General features: G+C 33.4%; 1 protein-coding gene across 1 annotated transcript; it reads right to left on the reverse strand.

The window, feature by feature from the left end:
• Positions 1 to 21: 21 nt before the first annotated feature.
• Positions 22 to 11997, reverse strand: LOC123663168 (periodic tryptophan protein 1 homolog). The gene is made up of 13 exons (XM_045597868.1): positions 11511 to 11997; positions 11377 to 11435; positions 11164 to 11285; positions 10774 to 10847; positions 9762 to 9867; positions 9077 to 9184; positions 8266 to 8440; positions 7749 to 7845; positions 7132 to 7302; positions 5164 to 5254; positions 4357 to 4438; positions 3311 to 3462; positions 22 to 176 (listed from the first exon to the last, which is right to left on the reverse strand). Exons 1-13 carry the CDS (start codon positions 11595 to 11597, stop codon positions 115 to 117), a joined length of 1386 nt encoding a protein of 461 aa, XP_045453824.1. The 5' UTR covers positions 11598 to 11997; the 3' UTR covers positions 22 to 114.
• Between the last annotated feature and the right edge of the window lie 449 nt (positions 11998 to 12446).

A 12446-nucleotide genomic window follows, 5' to 3' on the forward strand; every position in this document is an offset into this window, starting at 1 on the left:
ACAAAGTTAAATAAAAAAAAATCGGATTAAACACCATTTTTATTTATTATTTTTATTTCAATATATCATCCATTTTATAATCATATACATATAAAATATAGTTATGTTTATATTCTATGATTCCATAGCATTAGTGTTGGATGTAACTTGTGCTCTTGCTCCGAAACGATTCATAACTGAAAAATAATATATCATATTAAACAATGAACAATTATAATTAAATAATTGTATTTGCTAGCAAACAAAAAAAAAACCGACTTTAATTACATCGACAAGTAATATAACGTAAGTAGACGAAAATAATTGTGTTTGCTCGCAAACGAAAAAAAACCGACTTCAATTACATCGACGAGTAATACAACGTAGATCGACGAAAAAATAGTCAAGTAACTACGCGTTATCAAAGATTACTCAAAAAGTAGTTATCAGATCTCGATAAAATTTATATGTGACCACATGATAAACATCAGCTTTCGATTAAATTAAAAATTATCAAAATCGGTACACCCAGTAAAAAGTTATTGCGGATTTTCAAGAGTTTCCCTCGATATCTCTGGGATCCCATCATCAGATCCTGGTTTCCTTATCATGGTACTAAACTAGGGATATCCCCTTCCCAAAAAAAAAAAAGAATTATCAAAATCGGTACATCCAGTAGAAAGTTATGCGGTATAATACAACGTAGGTCGACGAAAAAAGCGGCAAGTAAAAACGCATTATTAGATATAACTCGAAAAGTAGTTGTTAGATCGCAAATAAATTTAAATGGGACCAATTGACACACATCACCTTACGATTAAAAAAAGATTTGTCGAAATAGGTCTACCCGGTCAAAAGTTCTGATGTAACATACATAAAAAAAAATACAGTCGAATTGAGAACCTCCTTTTTTGGAAGTCGGTTAAAAATTAACAAATGCACTAGTCGTTACTACGATTTTCGAGGGTTCCCTTCAATTTCTATTATATTCCTTGAAATATCTCCTTTCAAACAAAAAAAGAATTATCAAAATCAGTTCTTAAACGACGAAGTTATCCCCGAACATACACAAAAAAAAGAAATTATATATACACACTAGCTGTGCCCGCGACTTGTGCGACGCGAAAAATATTTTTGGTTTTCAGTAATAAAATAAATAAATTACTAAAATAAAAGTAGCCTAAGTTACTCCTTACTACATCAGTTATCTGCCAGTGAAAGTCCCGTCAAAATCGGTCCAGTCGTTTCAGAGGTTAACCGGAACAAACAGACAGACAGACAAAAATTATAAAAAAATCTTATTTTGGTATATGTACTGTGTATACATCGATATGCATTTAGTAAAAAGCGGTTATTTTAATATTACAAACAGACACTCTAATTTTATGTATTTAATAATAATTAATAGATACGGTGGAATTGAGTAACCTCCTCATTTTTGAGGTTGGTTAATAAGCTCCGCCTCCCGGTTTGACCCGCGTAACTTTTGATCTCGTGGTAATGTTTTATTGAATTTGGGCACAGCAGTTACTATGCTAAAAATTTGGAGCAGCCCGATTGGAAAGTACGAGTACGTCAACCTTACAGAAGATCACAGCTAAATACTACTGCTGTCAAGTAGTGTTGTGTTGCTGGTTTGAGTAAGATGGAGAGCTCCTAGGGAGGGTCGGGTTGGCAATGCGCTGACAATTCTTCTAGTGTGTCAAGCAACCATAAGGTATGGTATCCGCTTACTATCATGCCTGTACACTTGTTTGCCACTTTTGTAATAAATAGATCCAAAGTATTTTTAACAGACTTAAAAAAAAAACACGTTCTCAATTAGACAATTTTTTAAATGTGTGTTACCTCATTACTTTTTACTTGGTGAATCCATTTTGATGATTTCTATTTAATTGAACACTAGTACTTGTCGTGTGCTTCCATTTAAATTTAATCGAGACCTATCGAGTACTTTTTAAATATCCCTAATAAAGCGTATCTAATCGACTATTTTTTTGTGTAACTACGTTGTATTACTTGTTGATGTAATAGGGTATTCCACGATGATTAAAAAAGTACTTCAAAATGTTGATTTTCCAATAAAAAGCCACAAAAAAAAAAATATTTCGGCAAAATAAACACGCTTTCATGCCATAAAATTAAATTACATTTTAAAACTTTTTTTATTTCCGCGAAAACGCTATCAGCCATTTTGGTGACGTAATATGGTTAATAACAAAAGTCGTATGACGTATGGAAGACCGAACTCGTTCAATACGTCAAAAGTTCAATACCTTATACATATACTCTTTGTCGTTCAATGTTAACAGCTACAAATATTTGTTTTTATGTAAAATAATGAATTACAATAGCTATCGTTGGTGCGTAGTGTCTAGTTGTACAAATACTAGCATTAAAAAAAACTATTTTCTTAATTTGGCAGTAACATAAGGATTAAAACAACACCTAACACTTTCTAACATTATTTTTCAAATTAGGTATACCTACATAAAAAAAAAAAAAACAGTATAATATAACAAGTAATACTTACAAAGATGTTTTAACATTACGAAATTCGGCAGAACAAAAGTTACATGCAAAAAGCTTTGCAACCATCATTGAATCAGTTTTTGGCAGATTCGTACTATCTGCATTAACAAAACCTTTTTGCATTTAAATAAATAAATAGGTACACATGAAATGCACTAAAGAAAGAGCACAAGTATTACTCCTTGAAGTTAAAGTCCTCCAGTTTCTTCCGGCGTTCTTTTTACACGACGCGAACTATACCTAACTGTTTACAGCTCTGACAGAACTTTGTTGTTATCCGTATGACGTCATACCATGGCGGGTCGTGTTTTAGGTCACGTGATATACAGATTAAAATATACGACTTTTGATTTCAATATAATAAAACAATAATGTGCTTTTATGATTCCAAATCAGAATATTCAAGTGTATTTCTACATAAATTTTAATTTTTATCAAATTTTATAATTTATTTTTCACTACCGAAAGTACACTATTGAAGTCGTTTTTTTTTCTATTGCAAGCAAACACAATTATTTAAAATATATTTATTTTCTCGCAAGAAACAAGGTGAAAAGGTTTTTATAGTTCACTTATACTTGCAGATGTGTGATGTGTAAATGTATATACTATATAATTATATATATGCATATATATATTTATAATATTTATTATTTATGTAATGGGTAGGAGGATGGCTACACCACATAAAAAGTTGTATTAATTGTCGATGTATTAGGATTATTTGTTAAAAATAATAATAATATGAACTATAGCTTATTATAAACTCGGATTGCTAGCTATACACAATAGAGCCTACCTTCTTCATTAGTGGTGAGGTCCACAATCTCAATAAAGCACTCCTTGTTGTCTCCCCCCACCGCTAGGGCGAAGGGCGCGTCGGGGCACTGCGCCGCGCACAGTACTTGCCCCACACGGACTGACCGTTCACTTATTTGTAAGGGCGTAGCGCTGGAAATGTTTTACATTAAGTTAAGCTAGCTAGCTATACCATGATATTTCTATGGAAATTATAAAAATATTAGTTAAAATCACTATGGTGTTGGGCTGAAAATGTTTTACTTTAATTTTAGATACCTGTACGATCATATTTCAAGTAATCTGTATTGAAAACCAAGAAATCATCCAAGTATAGAATAAAAATGTTAAAAGAACTGTTTAAAACAGCCTTAGGGGGCATCCATTAATTACGTGAGCTATTTTTGGATCAGTTTAGACCCTTTCCCCTTTAGGTGAGATTTAGTGATATTTGCCTGCACCCTCCCCCCCCTTACGTGAGATTGACGCTTTATATAATAGAGACTGACGGGAAATAATAAACTGTTCAAGTTTACTACAGTTAATTTATTTAAATTAAATAAAATTCAAAGCAAAAACTAAATTATTTTAATAGCCATGAGATTTATTTTAGCTTGCAAAATGAACCCTTAAAATATTTTTTTTTTATATCTAATATTTTATATTTTTTTAAGTTGATATGATATTTTCGATTATCCCTCCTCGGTTTAAATGAGATTTGGTGAGATTTCATTGGATCCCCCCGATTCTCAGCTTACGTAATTAAGGATGTCCCCTTATTGGTAAAAAAGAATCCATTATATTTCTTAGTAAATTATATAACTAACTGATACACATGATTTCACTTGCATAAAGATTTTAAATAAATAAATAAATATTTTTTAGTAAAAATACACGATCATATGTTCTTAAAAGCAACCTAAAGCTTGTGATTTAAGTTACAACCGGCTGATACAGATACATACAGGTATACCTAGTCTCGGGTCTGGAGTTCAGCAATGCTTTGCAACAGTTTTAACAGTGTTAAAAAAAGAACTATTTTTTTACCTTGTTATATCCCAAGTCTTGAACTTCTCATCTGAACCTGCTGTTATTAACAATCCAGGGACATTTTCACTTAATATAAGACCTGAAATAAGTTTTCACAATATTTGACAAATAGTTGACATTGTTACTGCATTTTTGAAGTAAAACTTCTTTCGCACTCTTAATTTGGGGAGTAAGCTGACGAATGCGTGACGAGAGCGTTACGTAATGTGTGATCGGGCGAGGCGGACGGAGCAAGAGGGAGGTGCGAGCACACATTCTCTCTCTCTCTCTCTCTCTCATGGTCAGTTACGTTTCGTATATCTAAGACAGTACAGGTCTATTGCTAAAGAAGTTTGACTTCAGTAGTGCGGTCTAAAGCACATTCGTTTTTTTTTTTTGTTGTTATTATATTGGTTTCCTTTACATTTTTTTTATACAACCCTTTTCATATCAAAAACAAGTACAAAAAAAGGATTTTCGAATTTGTTGGAGGTCCATACCATCTCATTTTTGTTTATATCACTGAACAACAAACAAAACTGCAAAGTGATTTATCACAGGAATTTCCCAAACTTTGCTAAACACGTATATAATATACACACGAGAATACAAGCAAGAGCCAATAAATAAAACCACATATATTGCACACCATTTCTAAGCTACATACATAAAAACTGTCAAATAGAAGCATTAGTTTGGGCACAAGGTAGGTTTTTATTTATTATGAATTTAATTATTTGTGAAGTATAATTTCAAAAGTCTTAAAAGAATTTGGTGGTTTCAATTAGTGCCTCTTGCTTGTAACCACACTTTATAAAGTATTACCTGTGACTTCTTTTTGATGTGCGTCTATTTTCCATAAAGGTTCGTCATGTCTACAGTCCACATAAGCAACTTTCCCTTCATTGTTGCTCATCTGTTAAAAAAATATATCATTAAATAAAATTTAAATAATTAGCGTGAACAGGTAACAAATTCAAATTGGTCATCTTGAAGTTGTAAAGGGTGTCCAAGCGCCGATTTTAAACTTCAAACACGAATTTCTCGGGAGTCTGCGGGGCTAGCGGGAGGGGAGGGGTAGCGTTCGATCGCAAACGAGCGTGGATTTGTTAGTCACTATGTCGCAGTGGTCTGGCGTGCACCGCGCGTACGCAGTGGAGGCGTACTTTTGCAATGAGTTTTCGTTGAGTGAAGCACAGCGCAAGTTTTGTAACCGCTTTGAAATCCGTCGTTTAAGTGACGCACCGAGTATTCAGCTAATTAAGTCGTGGATAGAAAAGTTTAGAGCGACAGGATGTTTACTGAATCATTCATTTCGCCCTCGAAATAGACCTGTGCGATCGATTGAAAACATCGACCGCGTCGCCGGTGCGGTCGCGGAGCATCCACGAAGATCAGTTAGAAAACATGCTGCCTCTTTGAGCCTCCGCCGTTCAAGTCTTCAACGAATTTTGGCCTTAGACTTAAAATTACATCCTTACAAGATCCAAATAGTTCAAAAAATCAAACCGGAAGACTACAACAAGCGTAAAATTTTCTGTCGGAAGATGTTAGAGAAATTTTCAGAGGAAAATGGGATCGACAATGTTTACTTTACTGATGAGTCACATTTTCACCTCGAAGGGTACGTCAATGGTCAAAACTGCCGTTACTGCTCATCAAGCAATCCAAAAGAAAAACATCAGAAAGCATTACAAAGCCCCAAAGTTACTGTATGGTGTGCAATATCGGCGAAGAAAATCATTGGGCCATATTTCTTTGAGAATGACCAAGGTGCAACGGTTACAGTGACGAGCGAGCGGTATATTGATATGATTAATATTTTTTTTGTACCGCAGCTGCAAGAAGAGGATATTGACAAGTCAAGTGTGTGGTTTCAGCAAGACGGAGCCACAGCCCACACAGCTAGGGTCTCCATGGGCACACTAAAAGCGTTGTTTCCGGGTAAAATCATCAGCCGCTTTGGAGACATATTGTGGCCACCTAGATCTCCTGACTTAACCCCAGCTGACTTTTTCTTATGGGGTTATCTCAAAGGAAGAGTTTATGATACCCCCCTTTCGAGTTTGGAGCAGCTGAAGGCTAAAATAACGACAGAAGTGAGAGCCATATCAGTTGACGTTCTACGGCGTGTCTCTACAAATTTGCTTGTCCGTTTTGAAGAGTGCATTCGCCGTGATGGAAGACATCTTGACGGTGTAATATTCCGTACTTAAAATCCGCAACAATACATTATAATTTACAGTAATTAAAATATTTCAAATACAATTTGTTTTTTTTTTTTTATAAATATTTAAAGTTTAAAATCGGCGCTGAGACACCCTTTATTATAATTAAGGTAACAATAATACCATCTACAATTTTCATACTGAACGCAACATCATCTAAATAGAGAAGTAGATTCTATGATATATCATAGAAACTAACCTTTTCTACACAAAAAAAAATATATAAATGTATATATATCTCTTACATAGAAAAAATAAAAAAAGGGACCGTTATTAAATGAATACCTTGAAAATCTAAATAAAAGCTTTTGAAAATAACAACACGTCACACAAGCAAATATTATGGTGCACGACAGGTGCACCCCTATCGTGCCACTTATAACAAATTAGTCGAAACAATTTTCGACATGTGTTTCATTCTCATGAGAATGATAACACTACCTAAGTACTTACTAATCTAAATTCTTTAAATATATCAGAGATTCTATAATCATATCCAGATTTCTACAAATTAATCGAATTCAATTTAATCGAATATTAATTTATAGTAAAAAAAAACACTCACAACAAAACAAAATGGGTTATGCCTGTCCCAAACAATTCGTTCGATCTCAGGTCCGAGGTTCCAAGCTCTGTGTGCCTCTGGAGTTCGACAGTCGGTGACGCGAGCGTTACCGTCGCACGAGCCCGACAGCAGGGTCTGAGCCTCTAGTGGATGGAAACTGAGGGATTGTACCTGGAATGTAGAAATGAAATGTATCTAAAGTATTGTATTGACGAAATGTTAGAGGAAGCCACAGCGCATTGGAGGCGTGCATGTTTCAGAACAATTTAGGTGAAATGTACCAAGAGAAAATATGCTGTCAACGTAAGTGTCATACTATTAAAGTGAGGTAAAGTAGGAAATATCATGCTCAAAATTGTTTATTCTCAATTTAAAAAAAAGAAGAAAATAACAATACATTTTATTAAGGATAACTCAAAGTACTCGTCAGATCACACTCAAATTTAAATAACACCACACAAGTATCAGCTTTCGACTAAAAAACATTAAACTATACTGTACAGCCAGTAAAAAGTTACGAGGTTACGTACATAAAAATTGGCAGTGAAATTAAAAACCAGTACAACCAAAAAATAAGTACAGTTATTAAAACTGTTGTTTTTTATATTTCCTTGTACCTTATCTTCGAAGTAGTCTAATTTCGTATGCGGTGATCCTTGATCCAAGTCCCATAATAAGACTGTGTTGTCTGCTGACCCACTTGCTAGTACATGTCTGTGAATGACCATAAATTACCATAACTACATTACTTAATTGACAATTTGCTGATCACAAATGTTATGTTTCTGTAATTGAAAAACCATTCTATTTGGTTCTATATTTTTAATATCACATAAAATGAGTCGCCACTTGATTACTGGTCTCAGTAACTAAACTTTCCACCCTAAGTTCGTGGTAAAGGATGGATTTTGATTGGATTAAGATTGGATTTGAATTTAAAAAAAAATTGTGCTAAATCAGTCAGCTATAACTACATAATATATTAGTTAGCTAATATACAGATTAGTTTAGTTGTCTACATTATTAAATGATAAATGTGTGTAAAAAAAAACAATTTAGGTACATACAAAACATACATTCATTTCATTTAATAATTTTTTGAAAACTAATTGAAATGTTTCATTTGTTACTCACGAAAAATTACTATTCCAAGAGAGATCTAATACGGCCTCCTTATGGCCTATTCTCTTCGTTTTTTTCTTTTTATTGGGTTTTCTCCCAAGCTTGAAAGCCGGTTCCAAACAGTTTTCTATATCTAAATCCCATACTTGAATCACTGGATCCATACCCCCTAAGGCACAGAGATTACCTGAGAAAGGAATAAAATATCTTTAATAAATTATCAAATATAAATATTGGTATCAAGAACACAGATGTGATAATTATGATTAATAAAGTGACAAATAGTTAAATTAACAAACTCCAAATGTTTTGATATTTTTATTACAATATTAGAATGGGAAACAAGTGTATTGACCGCCTGATGGTACTGTTTCTTATTTACATAATCAAGCTGTACAATTAAAAGTTAGCAAATAAGCAAGTTTCAACTTAAGAAGTTCAATACTTCTAATTACACTTTTTATAATTACTCTTGATGTGTAAATGTTGATAATAATTGTTATTATCAACTGCTCTGGTGTATTCGTGCGAGTAATTCCCTAAAATACCAACAGTTTATGGGTTCGATTCCCAAAAATATTTTTTCCAGTTTGGATGTCTGTCCTTGTGGGTGTCCCCGCTGTGCCTCGAAGAGCACGTTAAGCAGTCGGTCCCGGTTGTTATATATACCTGATACCGACTACCGACTACCGACCATTAGTTATAGTAGGGAACATATCCGCCAACCCGCAGTAGAGCAGCCACATGGAGAAAGAGGCCTATTCGAATTCGAATCGTTATTATCTTATGTTAGTAAATTTTGAGTAAAAAATGATTATATTACCTGGCTGGGGATCTGACGGGTCATGGCTCAACCATTCAATGCAGAGAGGGAACCAAGGTAAGATTATGTCATGGTGGACGTAGAATGATCCCTCTTCTTTATTGAAGACTGAAAGGAAACCATAACTTAAAATATTGTATACCAAATCAAGCTATACCAACTCAGGAAGGCTTCAAAACAAATATAATACATACTTTATACTTAATTTTTTTTTAGTAAAGTAAAAAGCTTATTCACAAATTCAAAAATATTAATTATGTAACTAAAATGACAAAAGAACTTGAAATGTTCACTAGAGGGGTGAGCAACACGTGGTCCGCGGGCCGCATGCGGCCCGTATAGCGATTTTTTGCGGCCCGCCAAAGGATTTAAAATTTTCAAGTGTCAATATTATTATAAGGCACACCAAAATTCAATACTTGTACCATCAAGTCCTATTATTTTCCATCATTCTTTGGCCCGACTATAAATTTTTCAAAATTTTGCAGCCCTCTAGTAAAAAAGGCTGCTCACCCCTGGTCTACTACAATGATTCGGGTCAAGAATTATTGACAAAGAAAAAAATTTGCTTACATTTTAACTTTTAAATAATTTTTCAGTAGTTCTATGAAAATCTAAAGGGAGATTTAGATAGACAAGCCTTGAATATTTTCATTCAGTAATATTTTCTGTATTATATACTCACTATATACTTCTAAAACACTAGCATCAGTCTCTACATGTCCCACTAACAGCAAGTTATCATTAGGTTTGATAATGTCATCTTCTTCATCACTATCGGGACCTTCAGTCTGAAAAAAAATATTTCTTACACTTTAATTAAGATTTACTATAACATTTAGTAATAAATATTGCCATAGTCTTTTTTTAATAGCTAGCTTACTTATAGTTGTAACTAATAATAATAATAATATTTTATACAATGAATGGTATGTCTTCTCAAATAGTCGTTTCTGAGCTGCATATATAGGGCTGCCATCCGTCCGGGTTTTCCCAGATTTGTCCTAGTTTGGAAGACGTCCAGAGAGCGTCCGGGTGGGGTTTAAATTGTAGTCCGGATTGCACCCAGACTACAATAAAAGTCCGGGTTTTCGATCAGATCTCGTTCCTATAATTGATGTAAATAAAAGCAATACAAACTTTGGGGGAATAGAACGAAAAGGAGTCGACAATGTCTTCTATAAGCTAAAAAAAAATCTGAACTCTAACCTGGTTGCTGTTGGTTGCTCTGCACACATTATTAACAACGCCATACATCATGGATGTGACTTACTGCTAGTGGACGCTGGAACTATCATCTTGAAAATCTACAATTATTTTTCTATATACACAGTTCGAACCGAATCCCTCAAAGAGTTCTGTGAGACAGCTGATGCTGATGGCGTTCATCGATTTATTAGACGTTGTCACATCAAAAAAGCAAAATTACTCACTTTTCGTCACAAGAACGATTAAACACACTATTTGATGGAACATAATTGTGTTTGCTCGCAAACGAAAAAAAACCAACTTCAATTACATCGACAAGTAACAGGTACAACATAAGTAGACGAAAAAAATTAACAAACGCACTAGTCATCACTACGATGGCAGCCCTATGTGTATACATAGGTGTGGGTTTCCCAATTATGACTTAAAGTGCATGTAAAGCTGTTGATGCTGATACTAATTATCAAGTAGTTTAAATTTAAACTTACCCTTATCTGTATATTTTCACTGAGATCTCCTAAGTTTGGTAATGTTGCTATTGTTCCTATACCAACAGGATCACCTGTAAACACAATTTTAACACCTATAATATTTTATGAATTTTTAAAACCATATACTTAAGGCCACACATTGAAAGTCTTGTCACTACAAGGTATGAGACATGTCTGGTATGATACATGTCTGAAAACATGCTATAAAGCAACAAACCTATTTTAGTTTTTGTTCAAATTATTCATTATATTTATAATATAATATTTGGTATTAATTTTGATTTTAGTTATAGCAATGTTAAGCATTTATATTGATATCATAAATTTATTACATCTATAATGGTTTTAGAAGAATATAATATATATAATATATAATACAAGACTTACTCGACTCTTGTTGGTCATAATTTTCAAAATCAAACTCATCATTGGGATCGGCCGGCGGTTCCCTTGTAGTTTCAGTGTTCTCGACCTCTTCATCACTCTGATCTTCACCTGCTTCAGTTAACCTATCAAATAAATAATAAAATAACACATTTTTCATAAAAAAACTGTTCCGAAAAAACTCATTTGATTGAAGATTATACAATAACTCTTTACCTTAGTTCAGTGGCGGTTTGTTTGATTATTTTCTCCAATTCCTTTTCAGTAAGTTCAATCTATGAAAATAAAATTAAATGTTTACCTTGCGCACTATTCACACTCATACACATGTCAAAAATTATATTTTTTACCTTTTCGGGTACCGCTTTCGCAACCCCGCGTCTTACAAAATGCATACATGATACTAAGCTAACAGTTGGTGTTCCGTCTTCTTCCATTTTTAGATGTTTGAATTAACTTAATAGTAATAAAACGCATTTAGGTTATACAGTATATTTTGAATCACACTTATTTACTATAGACAATTAGACAAAATACAAACTACTAGAACAATGTCAATTGTCAATTCTATTTTGACATTATTTGACTGATTACTTGACAGTCAAAGAGCAACATTGAATCGTCATTAAACAAATTAAAATCTTTAAAGAGATTAACTATTTTTGTAAAAGTAAAGCTACCACCTAAATTAAACTGGTTAATAATTATACTTATACTACAAATTATACTCTCAAAGTAAGAAAATACTTTATGGAATCTATATCAGTTAACTTATAATTAAGACAATGTGCTAATAATTTTATAGTTGGTTTTTAAATTAAAAAAAAAAAATCTTAGAATAAGCCAAAGCTTTAACTCCAAAATTTAAGTTAGCTATTGCTGTATCTAATATATAAAATTATCGTGTCGCGGTGTTTTTCTTCTTCCAAAAATGGAGGAGGTTCTCAATTCGACTGTATTTTTTTTATGTATGTTACATCAGAACTTTTGACCGTGTGGACCGATTTCGACAACTTTTTTTTAATCGAAAGGTAGTGTGTGCCAATTGGTCCCATTTAAATTTATTTGAGATCTAACAACTACTTTTCGAGTTATATCTAATAATGCGTTTTTACTTGACGCTTTTTTCGTCGACCTACGTTGTATTATACCGCATAACTTTCTACTGGATGGACCGATTTTGATAATTCTTTTTTTGTTGGAAAGGGGATATCCCTAGTTTGGTACCGTGATAAGGAAACTAGGATCTGATGATGGAATCCCAGAGAAATCGAGGGAAACTCTCG

Source organism: Melitaea cinxia, chromosome 2, assembly GCF_905220565.1.
Source record: "Melitaea cinxia chromosome 2, ilMelCinx1.1, whole genome shotgun sequence".
NCBI lineage: Eukaryota > Metazoa > Arthropoda > Insecta > Lepidoptera > Nymphalidae > Melitaea > Melitaea cinxia.